This window comes from Primulina huaijiensis, chromosome 12 (genome assembly GCF_012295235.1).
Source record: "Primulina huaijiensis isolate GDHJ02 chromosome 12, ASM1229523v2, whole genome shotgun sequence".
Classification (NCBI taxonomy): Eukaryota; Viridiplantae; Streptophyta; class Magnoliopsida; order Lamiales; family Gesneriaceae; genus Primulina; species Primulina huaijiensis.
The window spans coordinates 432,080-449,007 of NC_133317.1; the positions used below are offsets into that span (position 1 = coordinate 432,080).

The 16,928-nt window shown below is 32.0% G+C and overlaps 3 protein-coding genes across 3 annotated transcripts in view; 1 reads left to right on the forward strand and 2 right to left on the reverse strand.

Moving 5' to 3' along the window:
- LOC140990512 (zinc finger protein ZAT10-like) overlaps positions 1-16,610 on the forward strand; it is a 60,204-nt gene extending 43,594 nt beyond the window's left edge. The window contains exon 2 of the mRNA XM_073460239.1: positions 15,573-16,610. Coding sequence (XP_073316340.1) covers positions 15,626-16,399 — 774 coding nt within the window. The 5' untranslated portion in view covers positions 15,573-15,625 and the 3' untranslated portion in view covers positions 16,400-16,610. The remainder of the gene's footprint in view (positions 1-15,572) is intronic.
- LOC140990041 (uncharacterized) lies at positions 265-1,998 on the reverse strand. The gene is made up of 5 exons (XM_073459626.1): positions 1,393-1,998; positions 921-1,169; positions 671-736; positions 511-576; positions 265-399 (listed from the first exon to the last, which is right to left on the reverse strand). The coding sequence occupies exons 1-5, from the start codon at positions 1,996-1,998 to the stop codon at positions 298-300; spliced, it is 1,089 nt and encodes a 362-aa protein (XP_073315727.1). The 3' UTR covers positions 265-297.
- Positions 2,661-3,605, reverse strand: LOC140990042 (glutathione S-transferase T3-like). Its single transcript, XM_073459628.1, has one exon. It carries the CDS (start codon positions 3,603-3,605, stop codon positions 2,661-2,663), a length of 945 nt encoding a protein of 314 aa, XP_073315729.1.
- Positions 16,611-16,928: the final 318 nt, after the last annotated feature.

Genomic DNA, 16,928 nt, shown 5'->3' on the forward strand with positions numbered 1-16,928 from the left:
ATATACAAAAATCTACAGTTCATATAGTCATGTCCAAAGAGTTAAATGCATCCGATCGAGATCAAACAATATACCAATTTGAAATATTTTAATTCTTTAACTACTCAATTTATTTGAGTACTGCATGTGCAATGATGCAACAGAGTATAATTAAGTTTACACTTGTGCAGAATAATTTGAATAAATAATCTTATTGTTATTTCATTTTACAAAAACATTAAATTAAAATTTATCCTCTGACGCCGAAACAAGATTAATATCCTCATGAATTTGATGTTTGTTTCAGAAAAGGTAATATTATAAAGACCAGAGATTTGGAGAAATCTTGTGATAAAGGCCAATGTCCATTCCATGGTGTGCAATTGGAGCATACATCCATAATTCATCGGAGCTTAGCAACTGCAAACATCAATCGAACGTTAAAACAAATTAATTAGCTCGATGGTCAATCAAATCGATCGACATGAAACATATCTATTGTGGCAAGAACCAACTAATATTTAAGCTTACCTTAATTTGAAGCTGTAAGAACTTCACGTAGTGAACAGCCTCTTCCAGCATTGTGCTAATGTCAACCTGATGTACGTGTTATTAATTCCGTAAGTCTTAATCATATAACTTTAATGTAATTCGTACAATTTACATTTTTACCACCTTTGTTTTAATATACCTTGGTTCCATTAGGGACAAGATTTTGCAAGATCCTCAATCTCTCATTGATTCTTTCTCGTCTTCTCTGTAGAATTCGGAACAAGGGATCATTTCATGTCAAGATACATCGTATCAAATAGAAGATGCTGGATTTAGTGGTGTCGAATAGGAATCGTCAACATTTTTATTATATATAAAAAAAGAAACAATAAGTCAGACCCCATTTATCAATATTTTGAGCAGATTTGAAATGCGGTCAAGTATTTTACCCTTGCATAAAGGCTTTGGGGATCAGTTGCGGAACCCCTGCTAGCTCTTGCTTTCCCTTTCGAGGTTTTAGCTTCCGAATTCGACCCTTCATTCAGATCCTGAGAAGCATTTGAATCATCCTCAGAGCTGCAACTGCTTGAACTCTGTCCATTTACACTGCCATTGTTCTCTTCTTCAACAATATCATTATTGTTTTGGACAGCTTTCTTGTTCTTTTTCGACTGCATATTCCTCTTATTTTTCTGTGCCTGTTCCAAGAATGTATCACCATTCATGGATTCAGAAATATAGAAACGGACTCAAAAAAGTGGAAAGTTAGGGCGGAACTGATATTTTCAAAATAATAATAATATATGCATGAGTTCGAGTTGCCATTACCTCCAGCTGGATCCGCCTTAACTAATTAAGATATAATGGTGCCATAGAAACACTGTTGAAGAAAATACAATTGATCTAAACTCTTATACTTACATCTTTTGAAACCCGAGATCTTTTCCTGGGACTTTCGGGTGAACTATCCACAAATTTATCCACACAGGATTGATGAACAGCAAAACTCTTATCCTGATCAATCAGAACTTCGGATCTTTCATACTTTATCTTGAGCTGCATTTTATCACAAAGTTCAGCGTTCAGCATGTCCCGAATTTCTGCATTTCCCACTTGATCGTTGCATAGCTGTGCTTTCAGCTGGAGAATTTCTTCCACCATATGATCAGACGTAAAAACAGGCACGATCAAGTTATCGTTTTTGCAATCCATCGGATAAGTATCTACGGTAATATTGCTGGTAATTACATCTTGAAGAAAGTTAACACCATTAGCGTTGAAAAATTCATGGCCTGATCGGTTAAGTAAAGGGGCACTGCCAATTTCACCGTTGTTACTATTAGTATCAGTTGTAAAAAACAAACCTTCGTCATTTAACTGATCGACCAAGAAATTTGATGGGATCTGGCCATTATTGGAGAAAATATTGCTGACATTGAAATGAAGAAATAATTGATTAGAATGTTCACAAGAAAACATTTTGCTCAAAGTTTCCATTTCTTCGTCAAGAAAACCAAATGACTCCATTCTTTCGTTATCAAAAAAATAATGAAAGAGGGGAAAAGAGGGTTTTGTTTGGATTTGAAGAGGTCTTTTTGGTGTTATGAGTTAACAAAATCAGTTACATGTATTTATATTTGGGCAAGCAAGGGAGCATGTATGGGAGGTACGTAATTAGGATTGACTTCATGAATTTTATATTAGTTTAGAGCATCCGCATTGACACCCACCACCTCATCAAAAATCGTAGGTTCCACATGCCACATACACATTACATTAACACATTTATTCTCCCACATTCATTTTAACATTCACACTCATTATTTGTAGGTCTCGTTGTCCACTCATTCATGTTACTCTTACTTTAAATTAAATATATTCACTTTCAAATTTTTTAAGAAATTTGAATTATTATTATTTTATATTAATAATAATATGTTTTTATATATTTAATACGTAAAATCATTTAATTTCATGAGTGTCATTTATTTAAAATTAAAAAACTATTATAAACCTAAAATAAAACGGTACAACATAAAATAATAAATACCAATTGCATAAAAATATTAGAAAATAAATTAAACTTAAGAGAAGATGCAAAATACTAATTGATCGGAGAATTACATTAACGAAAATGAAAATTATAACAAATGAAAATTACAATAATCGAAAATTACAATAACTGCAAATTAAATATTCCATCTCCCCCTAATCTCTTGACATAGACGTTCGTGGATGATAAGTTGCTCATATGTCCTTTGCGAAGTATCCTTCGAAAGGATTGCATATTCCTTTAGTTGAACTTTGGCCATAGCAGCTTTTGCTTTCATCTCCTCTACTTCGAGTTGTTTTTGTTTCATTTCAACTTCAACTTTTTTCATGCTTGTATATTCAGTAAACTTTGCAAACATATTGTCCAAGTTTGTTGTCATACACTCCATGGCCGATCTCGTTTTACCTTTTCCCTTTCTTTTTGCTGCCTTCTGACCCATTGGACGATTTTCTTCTTCGATTAGGTCTACATGTAGACTCGCATCTTGGTTGGATGAGGTGTTGCTTGCTCCCGACTCCGAGGTCCTTGCCTTCTTCGTGCTAACAAGGTGATCAACGGACTGTGGAGTAAACATTGGACGCTCTTTTGCGATCCTCCACACATGCTCAAGATTACATGCGATGCCGTTATTTTCCGCACGATATTTTTCATACACAAGTCGTAGTATATCCTCATCACTGTGGCCACTACGATATGCACTATAAATACTATTGTAATTTGCATTGAAGCGATATACTTTTTTTTGGATGGTATTGTGCCAGTGTGATCGTATGACACTTGCACTTCTATTGGGTGTACCTGCGGGACGATTGTCATTGTAGTAGCTTGCAACACGTCCCCAGAAAGCTTCCGCCTTTTGATCATTGCCGATGATTGGGTCATCGCTGATAGTGACAAATGATCTCGCTAAGACCTCGTCTTCAACCTTTCTCCAGGTTGACCGTCTTTTTCTACCCTCAGCGCCAGAATCCACATTCTCCAAATTTACGACTTCAATTGGGGATTCACGGTCGGACAATTGAGTCTCTGGGACGAAAGTCGGAGTGGCCGGTTCATTTTCCGTCGGAGAAATAAATGGCATACTGGTTGCATGTGGATTAGATGGAAGTTTGGTGGATATGAATTATATGGATAATTTGGTGGATATGAATTGTAAGGATAATTTGGTGGATATGGATTATGTGGATAATTTGGTGGGTATGGAAAATATGGATATTTTGGTGGAATTTCTGAATTTTGGGAAGAAGTATTTTCTTCCGGTTTTTTTGGATAACTGACGAAATTTCTAAAAAACCCTCGGTAATTTTCATCCATTTCGGAACAAAGTAGGATTTAAGAAATTTTTGAAAAAAAAAAAATGAATTTGAGATGATAAAAATAGAAGAGAGAAGATTTTTGGAGTGAAGAATAATATGTTTTGATGTTTGAAATAATTTGTGTAGTGTGTGAATATTTATAGATGAATATATTATTTTTTTTTTATTAAACTAGCCGTTAATTAGCCGTTAACACAATTTTTAAATTTTAAAAACAAAAACAACCGTTAGTTTTTAATTTAACATTATTTTTAATTTATTTTATTTTTCGAATTTTTTTTTAAAACACACAAATTTGAAATTTAAATCAATATTCATCACGTGTGTGGGGCTCGCGTTAGCAACGATTTTTGAAAATACGTCGCAAATAGCGACGGTTTATCACAAACCGTCCCTAATTATCGAATTTTTAACACTTCAAGAGTGGGTGTTAAAAGGGGTGTTAATGTGGGTAGCCTTTACGTAAAACCAAATTATTATTATTATAAAATGGTTTAATTCGTACTTTCTAATGTCACGGGTCTAATGTGGGGCCAAAAACAACTCATTATGGAGACCAACATATATACATGCAATGATGGCCTTAATTGTTAAATTTGCAACTCTTATTTAGCTTAAAAAAACATTGTACTTAAATTATGTTTACGTTTTATTCGGTAATTATGGGTAAACAAATGGCCTAGCTGTTTATAAGCAACACACCTCAGTACGTACTTGGGTTAGAATTAGTCCCTCTCTATGTGAATTACTAACTAATTTATTAGAACTCTATAGTATGATCAGATCGATCCACGATAAGTTTTGTTTTGATGTAATTAATTGTAGAATTCCTTAACGATTAATTTAACCATTTGCCAAAGTATCAAATACAAAACCATCAATTGCAATCACAAGGATGTCAATCTAAAGGAAACAGAAAGAACTTCATCTAATCTAAAAATTGAAGTATACATACCAAATACATAACGTAATTTACAAACGTTCTCCGATCCGCATATATTTTACATATGTTCCGTTGGATTTAGCCTTAAAGCACATGTTAAAATTTTTCTTCAAAAAAATTATTACAATTTTCAATTAAAAGAAGATGATATATGATCACTCTATTATTCTTTCTAACTGATCTAATCATTTGACGGAGACTAACAATGATTTATGAAGGCGAGGGTTAAGATTAATTAAGAGTATAAGGAAATTATAAAAACGTTGTACATGGTTATTGGTAGAACGTGGAATTATTGGTGTATTTTATAACAAATAATTAGAGGGAATTAATGATGTTGATATAATAAATAATAAAATAGAAGATAAAGGCGGCCTTTTCATGAATTCGTGGGAATAATTAGTTCAGAATTTTTAATCCGACATTATGTCCGTAACGCCTGCTCTTTGTCCCCATCGTTATAACCTAAACCTAACCTATGTTTGTGATAGTTAAATCACATTCTAAGATAATTAACATCAAACAGTACCAAACAATTTTCAAGTTAATCAATTTCATCACCAAAAACAATTAATTCTGTGCGTGGTTTAAAGTTGACATTTTACCTTTAATTCTTCTTACAAAACTGAACATTCTCTCCATGTCTTACATTTCATTTAGCATCCATAACTTGATTAGTTATGTATTTAATTAGTGGTTGACAATTGGAGTGCGTAAATCGGAATAAAGTAGATTTGAGAGGATAATGATATTTGTGTATATATTATATACATTTCGATAAAGCGTTGATCATATTCATCTTCGATCGTATGTCTCATTTACCTAAATGCATAACTTTGGCAATTTGATATAAATGTTACGATAATATATTTAAAATTAATATACGAATAGCATAATTATCAATCCTACCATAAGCGTTGAAATTCATTCATCTTCGTAAAAGATATATATACATGAAAAGGAGATTAGGCTAAAACCTCTTAATAAAGCTCTTGAAAAGATACAATTTGCAAGAAGCTACTTGGATAATTTATAACTGGCTAGTCCACCGGAGATATGGAATTCCTAATTGCCAATCCTACCATAAGCCATGAATGTGCCAATTAATCATGCATGCATACTCTCCATGCGAACCTCGCCTTGTCTTCTGTCGAATGCCATATTCGCTACAACAATATTTCCTTCTCGATGGATATGAAAAACGTCCCAATGTGTACTTGAGGGAGAGGATTGAGTACTCAGGGTCACTAATATCATGTTAAGCAAAAGATTTTCGTGGAATTTATTCACCTAAATATATGAAATGCCGTTGTGGATTTATAGATTATAGCATATATATCATCGCATGCATGTAACTGTCAAGCTCATTCTGTGTTTTATTTTTAGTTTAAATTAAAGTTTGATAACTGAAATTTGTTTACCCAAAGATGGTGATTATTTTGCTAGAATTATAACATATTCGGTAATTACTCCAATATATTATATATGTATTATTCTCTATATCTTTTGTCTTGACAATATCTTCTTTTATACTAATGTATAGCAGATAATTTTAGAGTTTGCTCAAAATTTAATTCTATATGGTTTAAAAATTTTGTCGACAAGATTATTTTAACAGAGCAATCAATGTTGCATATTGAATAATAGTTTATGGAATCGTAAATTTTTTTCTTGGAAAGAACAATATAATAATATATCTGCGATTTTCCAGCTAGCTGTGAATAATAATAATTATTAATTATAGGGACAAGAACATCTCCAAAACAATGGAAATTAGATTCATCGAAATTAATTAATACAGATGACGTGAACTTAGTCATTAATTACCAGTTTGTAACCTTTTCTTCCGGCGTTTTTCCCGCTTAACCCACCATAGCTAAACTGGTTCCATTAACGCACAGTGGAATTTACTATTTTAGGCGCATATATAAGAGTGGCCTTGTAATTTTGTAAATGAAAAATAACTTTAAATTTTATGAATAATTTTATTTAAAAAATAAATTATACTGAACATTAAATGAATCTACAATCATTTTGTAAAATCTCTAATACACCGCTTGCTCTCGTTTAATATATAACTATTGAATATATCTCAGCGTATATAGATTAAGAGTGTGTGTGGTTACAGAAGTCAAAAAACTAAAATTACTTATTTTTTTAAAATAAAAGTACTTTTCTTAAAAAAAAACATATTGTTTGGTTATAAAAATTGTTTAAAAACTAGAATNTATATAAATAAAAGCACTTTAAAAAGGTGGACTTATTTAAGTGTTTTTTTGATTGACAACTTATGTATCCAAACTCACGTCTATAATATAATTTTATATGTATTAAAGTGTAATAATATTAGTAATTTTTTATTTCAAAATTTATGTTTGTAGTTTTATTTTGTTATTATATTTATTCTTTATAAAATAACACAGTATTACGGGAAAGGAGCACTTAAGAAAAGAGATTTGGGTGCATTGTGGAGATTAAAAATACACATTGAAATTAATTATGCTAAAGAATAGAAAAATTAGAATATAAATAAAAAAGGTTTGACCTTTTACATTACCATAAATGAAATAGTAATTATGTGGTGATAACAAGCATGGAAGGTATTGTACTCAATTCAACTATAATAACTAAAATATATTCGTTAACCAATTTGTATTAAATATTCTCGAATAATTTCACGTAGTTTGAAATTTTAAAATGAGTAGGGTTTTAGTTTTGGCGTGGAACTCACCGAAGTTTTCTACATGTACAAGTTTTGCCTTGTTAAGGCACATGGGAGCAGCGGGAGCTTAAAATTGATCAAGTAAACTTTTTTAGGTTCCAGTCACGCTTTAAAACTGACGCTCGCGTCAAATAATAGGTTATGTATTTCAATTTTTCATTCATAAGGAGAGTTTTTAAAAACTAAAATTGTGGATTATAAAGTCAAACATGAAATATTTAAATGGTGAGTAGTTAATGAAAGGATGTGAGAGATGTCCTGCGTTTTTGAGCTAAGGATTTGGACCCCAAAGAATACCAAAATTTTTTAGAAAAGAGAAGACGCTAATAGACTAGATCTTGGTAAAACTCACGCGTGCGGGCCGGCAGGCCGACCCGGTGTGGTGTGGTGTTTTGGACAAAATTTATTTGAAAAATAATTTTTATTTTCGAAACAACTACTTGCATTAATGCAAACTAGGATTGACCGTTTTCTTATTTATTAAAAATTATAGCTAGCAATAATAACACAACTCTAATCTATTGTATTGTACGACAGTCGAGCAACACGTGTGGATAGCTTTCCGAGCAGAGGCAATCGATTATTAACATACCCCAACAGGAATATTAATTAACTATTTTTGCCTCGTTGAAGATCAAAACATAAATGTCTAGGTAATATCCCGCCAATCTCAACGTAAACATGCGCAATATAGTGCATTGTTCAATACTATATTTTGTAATGTAAATATTGTGGTTAGGATTAAGAAACGTAGTAAATTTAGAAACACTAGTGTATATTATAATATAATTAAATTCAAGGTCGCTAGCTTGCATGATTCTCTTCAACCCTAATCAAATATAACCTTAAAGATTAACTTTTTAAAAATGGAGTTGCACCGCCCATCCCACGATCTGAGCTGCAGAATGTAAAGCTGTTAAATTTGGGAATAAAATCTACTCGGTTTGGGACACGGTGACGAGATAAAATTACGCTAAAAATCAGATATTGTTCCTTCTCTTGGATGAGCTGTGGCCGGCTTAGCGCGATTGGTTGATTTGATTAATCTATGGGAAATAGAGAATGACAGCCAATCTTTGTCTTCGAACTAACAAACATAGCTAAAACCAGGTGAAATTTCACTACATTTAGCGACGCACGTATGTACTAGATACTTTTTTAGTGGGGAATTCTTTGGATATTGATCATCTTGTTATGATCACTAAATTGAAAATTTATGAAAATAAGTATTTTTAGGACGGATAAATTTTGAACCGGTTTGAACAATTTTAACATAGTCGGTTTAGGAGAAGGTATATGTATTAATTTTGACGCAGATGGTCGATTTAAACTAGAGTATGAATATTATACATATAAAAAAAAATTAAAAGTTAATAATAAAATTTATTTTTTAAAAAAATAAAAGAAATTTGAAATGATTTTAGTTTGAAAACAACTTCTCTTCACTTATTCATTACTTGATGGTCCAGCTGGTTTGAATCAAGTGATTTATGCATGCATTTAAAAATGACAGTTGATTGGGGGAGACAATAAACTAAAGGAAAAAATACAATATAATATAAAGTTCTCCATATATGTATCCGTAGAAATTTTTATTAAAATACAAATAATAAGATTAATATGCATCAATAATTAATGAGTCAACAAATTCCGACTAACACGTCTTATATTAATCATAAACTTGTAATCGTGCTGCATGCTATTGAAGTCTACTAAAATAATAATAAAAAAATTTAATTGTTTGTCCCTCCTATATATATCAATAGAGCTGGAATAATATATATATAGTCTTAGCAATAATCATTGAAATGGATTAAATTATTTTTAAATATCAGTAATTATCGTGTGATGACACCAATCGTGCAGTAGTTCTTCGACTCAGCCAGCAGCGTGCTCGTGGCTTCTCAGATAAATTTTAATCTATATAACAAATTTTGGCATAGCTTGTGTTTACACGCATTATTTATATGAAGATTTTCTGAAATGAATTTACAGTTGTCTGAGAAAATTAAAGACTGCCAAAAATATTAATAGAATTTATGTATACCAATTAAATACTGTTAGGGTAGATCTGTTTAAAACTTGTAGTAATTGAGCTCAATTAAGTACGTACCTCTCGAATCTATATATATACACGGAATTCATCTGTGATTATTTATAGCTTAAGTTCCAACCATGTTAATTGATCACAATTTTCTGTGACTTTCCTTCCTTGTCTCATAGGTTGTTTGCATAATATAAGCATTAAAAAAAACAGTGAACGAACTACTCGACATTTAGATAACGATAGAGATATTTCAAATGTAAATGTCGAAAGTCTAAAATTTAGTGATAAAATGGGTCAATTTCATTGATTTTCGAAAGTATAAACATTACAAGAAATTCTGCATACAACAACGCACATACGACAACGGTTTTTCACAAAAACCGTTGTCGTATGTTTTTTAACAACGGTTTTATGGAAAACCGTTGTCTTTTAGGGTTCAAAGACAACGGTTTTAAAAAACCATTGTCTTTTTGGGGTCAAAGACAACGGTTTTTGGGATCAAAGACAACGGTTCTATAGAACTGTTGTCATTGAGCGTTTTTTTTTGTCAACGACAACGGTTCTATGAACTGTTGTCGATTAGCGTGTTTTTTTGGACAAACAACAACGGTTTTGGAAAACGTTGCAATATTTAGCGACAGTTAATTCAAAAACTGTCGCGAATTTTAGCGACGGTTTATCAAATCTGTCGCTACGTTTAAATTCCCGACGGTTTTAAAATAACCGTCGCTAATTTTAGCTTGGTTTTTTTTACAAACAACAACGGTTTTGGAAAACGTTACAATATTTAGCGACGGTTATTTCAAAAACCGTCGCAAATTTGAGCGACGGTTTGTTAAAACAACCGTCGCTAAGTTTAAATTAGCGACGGTTTAAAATAACCGTCGCTAATTTTAGCGTGGTTTTTTTGACAAACAACAACGGTTTTTGAAAAACGTTGCATTATTTAGCGACGGTTATTTCAAAACCGTCGCTAATTTTAGCGACGGTTTGTCATGACCGTCGCTAAGTTTAAATTAGCGACGGTTTTGAATTAACCGTTGCTAATTTTAGTGACATTGTTTCGAAACCGTCGCTAATTTTAGCGACAGTTTAAATCCAAACTGTTGCCAAATAAAAATATGCGACAGTTTATCATTTACCGTCGCTGTTGAAACCCGTCGCAAACTGTCTATAAATATCTCCATTTTTGTTCCATTTTCCTCCACAACACTTAAAATTTTTCTCTTTTACACCATTTTATCACTTCACACAACACTTAAAATTTTTTTCATCACTTCATAACACTTAAAATTTTTCTCTCTTACACCATTTCATCACTTCACACAACAATTAAAATTTTTTTATGTTACACAATTTTATCACTTTCACACAACACGTAAAATTTTTCTAACCACTTTATAACACTTAAAATTTTTCTCTTTTACACGATTTTACTACTTCACAACACTTAAAATTTTTTTCTTTTACACGATTTTAGTTTGGATTATTAGTTTCTTTTAGATTTATTAAATTATTAAAAGTATTTTTTTTATTTTTTGAAACAAATTAGCGACGGAACTCTTGAAAGATGACCGTCGCTAAAATTAGCGACGGTTGTGATTTAATTTCTACCGTCGCTGATTTAACTAGCGACGGTTTATGTAACCGTCGCTAATTTTAAATTAGCGATGAGTAGAAATAACGACCGTCGCTATTTTTATTTACGACGGTTTTAAAAACTGTCGCAAATTTGATCTACCTCAGCGGTTAAAAACCGTTGTCGTTTAACGAACTTTCAACAACACCCTCAGTTACAACAGTTTTTAAATGGCTACGACACATCTAGAGAATTTAATTTGACGTTTTATTTCCAATATTTGTCTTCAGTAAACTTTGATACATTGACCTAAATTGCAAGGTCATATGTACATACATTTGGATACATGCATCGATACAGAACTTACTTAATTCCATTCCCGTTGGCTGAGTAGCCTCGATATTTTGATTAAATATCATAGTTAGTTCGAGAAAATAATGTTAAAAGTCTAGGACAGCCAAAAATAAAAATAAAAAACATTATCAGTTGACATATATATATATTTTACAAGTTGAACTTTTTACTTTGAACTCTTCGAGATTAAATTTTTCATTTACAAGTTGAACTTTTTACTTTGAACTCTTCAAGATTAAATTTTTCATTTTCAAATTATATATCTATATATATAGAGTTCGTTCTTAATGTTATTTAATTTCCACTTTTTGAAAAGTTGGGAATTTCAACCGTGAGGAAAAAATGATAGTAAGAAGTAATATTTTAATGTTTAAGCTCTATAGTAAAATTAATTTTAAATTCTATATCTTAAAGACCAAAAACATTGCTAGAGGGATACAATTTTAATTTTTACAAAATTATTGACGAAATCTGGGTAATTTTAATTAGTCTGAAAGAAAACAACTGTTATATATGATCAGATAGAATAAATTTTATGGATCTAAAATAATTAATTTCTGAAATTCTGGAAACGGAAGGAGGGCTTTATAGTTACTCAATGTCTGTTAGATCGGCTAACAAGATACTAAGAATTTAGAGTGAGTCTCACGTAAGACCGTCTCATGGATCTTAATCTGTGAGACGGGTCAACCCTACCCATATTTACAATAAAAAGTAATACTCTTAGCATAAAAAGTAATACTTTTTCATGGAAGACCCAAATAATAGATATGTCTCACAAATACGACCCGTGAGACCGTCTCACACAAGTTTTTGCCAAGAATTAAATAGAAAATAAGTTTTTGTTTAATTATAGATTTTGATCTATTAAATTATCAGAATTTGATTTTGATATATTGATTTTTAATTTTCGATTATTTTAATATAATTAATGACTACATCCTTAAAAGATAACTTTAGCTTGATATGGACCCGAACTGATCCAACACGTGCTGGTGAGACTCTATTGTTTTCTAAAACGAACAAAAAAATGGGTATGATCATACCAACTCGATAAAGGAGGCCCAAAACTAAAGAATTATTTCAATGGCTCTCCACATTTGTATTTTTAATTAATATTAATATTCTTTTTAATTTTATTTTACAATTTGAAAAAGAACATACCAGGATCCAAAATTATTTTCCTTAAGTAATATATATAGTAATTAGTAAGTAGATATATCATATTTTATTTTTTTAGTGAGCCTAATGAAATTAGGATAATCCGGGAAAATAAAAAATGATGCGTGAATAATTCATTATATGCGTATGTCTTGGTGTGACCGATTTTAATAGAATTATATATATACGTTGATTTCATTACAATAAAGCAATAATAATTATATTAATTAATCGGCGATTCATCACTAATAAAAGCTTCTCGACTTTTAATAACATTTAAAGAGTGTTTGTAAGTATTAATTAGTTGGTGGGCCTTGTGTTGAATAACGCGTTAGCAAAACATTAAGAAAATATATGTATCGACTTTGAATTGGCTACTATTAAAACATTATTAACGTGGATGTTGTGCGTCAAATGTCATTTATCTGATCTAAAAAATAATTGGACTGGAGGTACGTCCTTGCTTACTTGTTGGTGAAGTAATTGATCAGTTTCATCAAATTGATCATCGCACAAGCTTCGGACCGCGTCACCTTAGAGAGGAACTTTGCTTGATTTATATCGACAACACTTTAAAAACACGTTAAAAAGATCAGTATAACCATTGGCCGGTTTACGACCGGTCCAATACAATCAACTGTATCTGTTCATAAAGTTTATAATAAAGGATGGCTATTATTGCCCATACATCATCGTTTTCTTTTTCTTTTTCTTTTTCTTTTTTTAAACGTGAAACTTATAAACTATGTGCAGTTTCGTCTGATACCACTTGCGTCGCGAATTAAACCAGCCCCCACCAAACTATGAATATGGTGCACAATAGTATTATTATTAAATTATTACTATCAAATATAAAATATATCATAATACATTTAATCAGGATTATTTTTCATATATATAATAAGTTGAAAAGTAATGCTCGAAAATAAAATAATAATAATTATACCCCTACAAGTTGCATATGTATTTCCAGATCTCAAAAGGCGACAACCTCCAATTCTTAAAAAGCATAGCCACAGAAAAAAAAAAGGTTAGAGATAATTGTGAAGGTCGATAAAAGCCAGAAATATATGAGAAATTTTGAAAGTTCACGAGCATACCTAAAATAAAAATCTTTCTAGCAAAGATTTGACAATATTTGGCACATATTTACATATGTGTGTGTGAGAGAGAGAGAGCGACATATATCAGGGCATGTTTAATTGTGTGAGGAATTTGGGATTTATGTTTATGTTAATAACTTTCTTACACTGATGAGATAATGTTGAAATATGATTTTATTTTTTTTATTCAGCTTAGTAATTTGATTTTTTAAAAACAAAATAATTAAAATATAAATAAAAATTCAATTACACGTAATTAAATTTTAAAACATACTTAAAAATTACGCATAATTAAAAATAATAATTAATAAATTACGCATAATTTCAAAAAATACACATAATTGCAAAATTACAAATAATTAAATGTAACAAACTATGAATTAAGTAAATTGCTAACAAAATCATTTAAGAGTTTTTTTTATTACATCTTCATATAATACTCACGTGTTAAATGTCGCTCAGGTTTGAATCGTTAATATCTTTATCTGTGATCGGATTTTCTTACTTCATCTCTTTTCTTTCTTGCTCCATTAACCTGATCATTTCTCACTTCTTCTTTGTATTTTGCTCAACTTTTACAAAATATTTTTCTGCTAGAGCAATCTGTACATCCTCTTTTTCGTAGTATTGTGTCTCTTCTTTTTTGCATTTCTTTGATCAAATTCATAACCTTTAGTGCTTTCGATCTTTCTCATGTCATGGACTTTTAATTTGAAGGTCTTTCTTCCTATTGGCCTAATGATTTTGCCCAATTCTTGAACGACATCTCCTTCATCCACTGTGTGTGTAATGAAAGGCGTGGAAATGAAATGAAAGACGAAGAAACTTTTATTTTTGAATGAAATTATAAGAAACTTTGATTTTTTGACGGCGTAAGTAACGTCAATTTATAAGAATATTATTGGATTTTCAAAATATGGTTTGATTGTTTATAATTTTTATAAAATTTAGAATTTTATTTCAATTTTTCCAATTTTTGTGATTTATAAATTTTTTAAATAAGGATGAGATTGATTTGGTCGTTGATCTACAATGGTCAGATCATCTTAGTCATTTTTTTAAAAAAGTATTTTTTAAACTTTCATATTGATTTCATTTTATAAAAAAATATAAAAATAAATAAATTAGAATTCATCGTGCGAAGACTCTATGCGCGAGACCCTCCGTGAGTATCACACACTAATGCTTCCTCGTGCTTCATCTTCGGTCATCGGAGGTCGAAGAAACCATCAACGAGGAAGCTGCGCATCCATTGGGCATGTTCTAGAACAAATAGATGTTAACTTATGCTATATTGAGATTATTTATTATCTTATTTTAATATCATTACATTCATGTGAGTCTCACATATTTTATAAAAATTAACATATATGTTAATGATTTAATAATTAATATTCGATATAAAAATATTCTAAATATATCATTCAATAAACCAAGAAAACAAGTGGACCGTTGTAGAATGGAACGCGTAGAAGGTTTGACTTGGACTGAGTCGGCTATCCACACGTCCCTCACTCTTCACTTACTCTAAACTCCACGCATCTTCCACTTGGCCAATCTATTATTATTTTCTTTATTTTATTTCCTATTACTTTTTTGGATAAAAATAAATAAATAAAGCTGACACTCAATATATTTTGTATAAAATTAAAAAAACATAATAATAAAAGTGTCATATATATATATATATATATATNCGTCTTTCTTACTTTCCTCACACCTATCACGCAGCTTCCCACTCCTTTTCCCTTGTCTCATGCTCTTCATATACAACAGAAACTCTACTCTCACACTCGATATATTCATTCATCCACTCATCTCAGAACACAACTCCCTTCTTTGTATTCAAGAAACTTGTTGGGTTTAAGATCTTGAAATGGCGCTTGAAGCTTTTGACTCACCCACCGCTCCTACGACCTCCACTCACTTCGACACCAACCCCACTTTAAGCAATCTTGAGTCTTGGACCAAAGGCAAGCGATCCAAGCGTCCGTGCAGTACTGTCGACGAACGTCACGAGCCCACCGAAGAGGAGTACTTGGCTCTTTGTCTTATTATGCTCGCTCACGGCGGTGGCGGACCATCCACGGCTTCTACTTCTGCCGCTGCATCACAGAGTAATAAGAACTTACAGCCTCTGACTCGGCCTCCACCGCTTCCGCCGGTTATTAATTCCGCCGGACCAGTTAAATTGGTCTACAAATGTTCCGTCTGTGACAAGGCATTTGGATCCTACCAAGCTTTGGGGGGGCACAAGGCCAGCCACCGCAAGCTCAGCGGTGGGGATCATGAGCAATCAACTACCTCCGGCACCACCACAACTAACTCCGCTGCAGGAAGCGGTAAAACCCACGAGTGCTCGATCTGTCACAAGTGCTTCCCCACAGGGCAGGCCTTGGGAGGCCACAAGCGCTGCCACTACGAAGGTGGTGCGGCAACCAACCACGCCACCGCTCGCACGGGAAGCAGCGGGGTGACGTCATCGGAAGGTGTGGGCTCCACGATCACTCACAGGGACTTCGATTTGAACTTGCCCGCTTTGCCGGAATTCTGGCCGGGTTTCGGCTCCGGTATTGAAGACGAGGTAGAAAGCCCCCACCCCGCCAAGAAATCCCGCTTATCGCTGCCGTTGAAGTTGGAAATATTTTGAAAGGATGGACTTAGATTATCCGCAGAATTCAGGAAATTACATTGAAGATTCTTTTTTATTGATTTAATTTTTCTTGTTAGCTGGAAAGTTATTTTGTGTTGATATACTTTGGAATAGATTACAGATGGATTATTATTTGTAATTGAATTAATCGCCGACTTAGTAGAGATGTTTTTCATTATGTTTAAATAAAAATTTTAGTATATTATCATTTCCGCAGACTGAAGTTTGATAATCCATTATACATTTATTTAATTGGATCACGGCAGTTTAATACTCTTCTATATCAATCAACATGTTACACGTTTTTTTACTTTTAGTGTAATAATGATCCCTCACCGTGAATTTTCTCCGTCCAAACAAAAAACCCAGCGTCGGATATGTGTGTTGAGTCAATCCCAGGCTTAACTTAAAAAGTTTCGCAAACCACATCAATAAAAATTCAATGCCTGACCGAAAATAAATTAATAATAAAATAATTTTAAATTTTCGATATTTGACTACGCTTAATATGAAAATATTGAATAAT

Excerpts from the sequence above, each read along its gene's own strand:
- LOC140990041 (XM_073459626.1), bottom strand. The coding sequence starts at position 1,998 with ATGGAGTCATTTGGTTTTCTTGACGAAGAAATGGAAACTTTGAGCAAA. Across the intron at positions 577-670 it reads TTGTCCCTAATGGAACCAAG|GTTGACATTAGCACAATGCT; the intron begins GTATATTAAAAC and ends CACGTACATCAG. Across the intron at positions 400-510 it reads TCTTACAGCTTCAAATTAAG|TTGCTAAGCTCCGATGAATT; the intron begins GTAAGCTTAAAT and ends TGATGTTTGCAG.
- LOC140990042 (XM_073459628.1), bottom strand. The coding sequence starts at position 3,605 with ATGCCATTTATTTCTCCGACGGAAAATGAACCGGCCACTCCGACTTTC.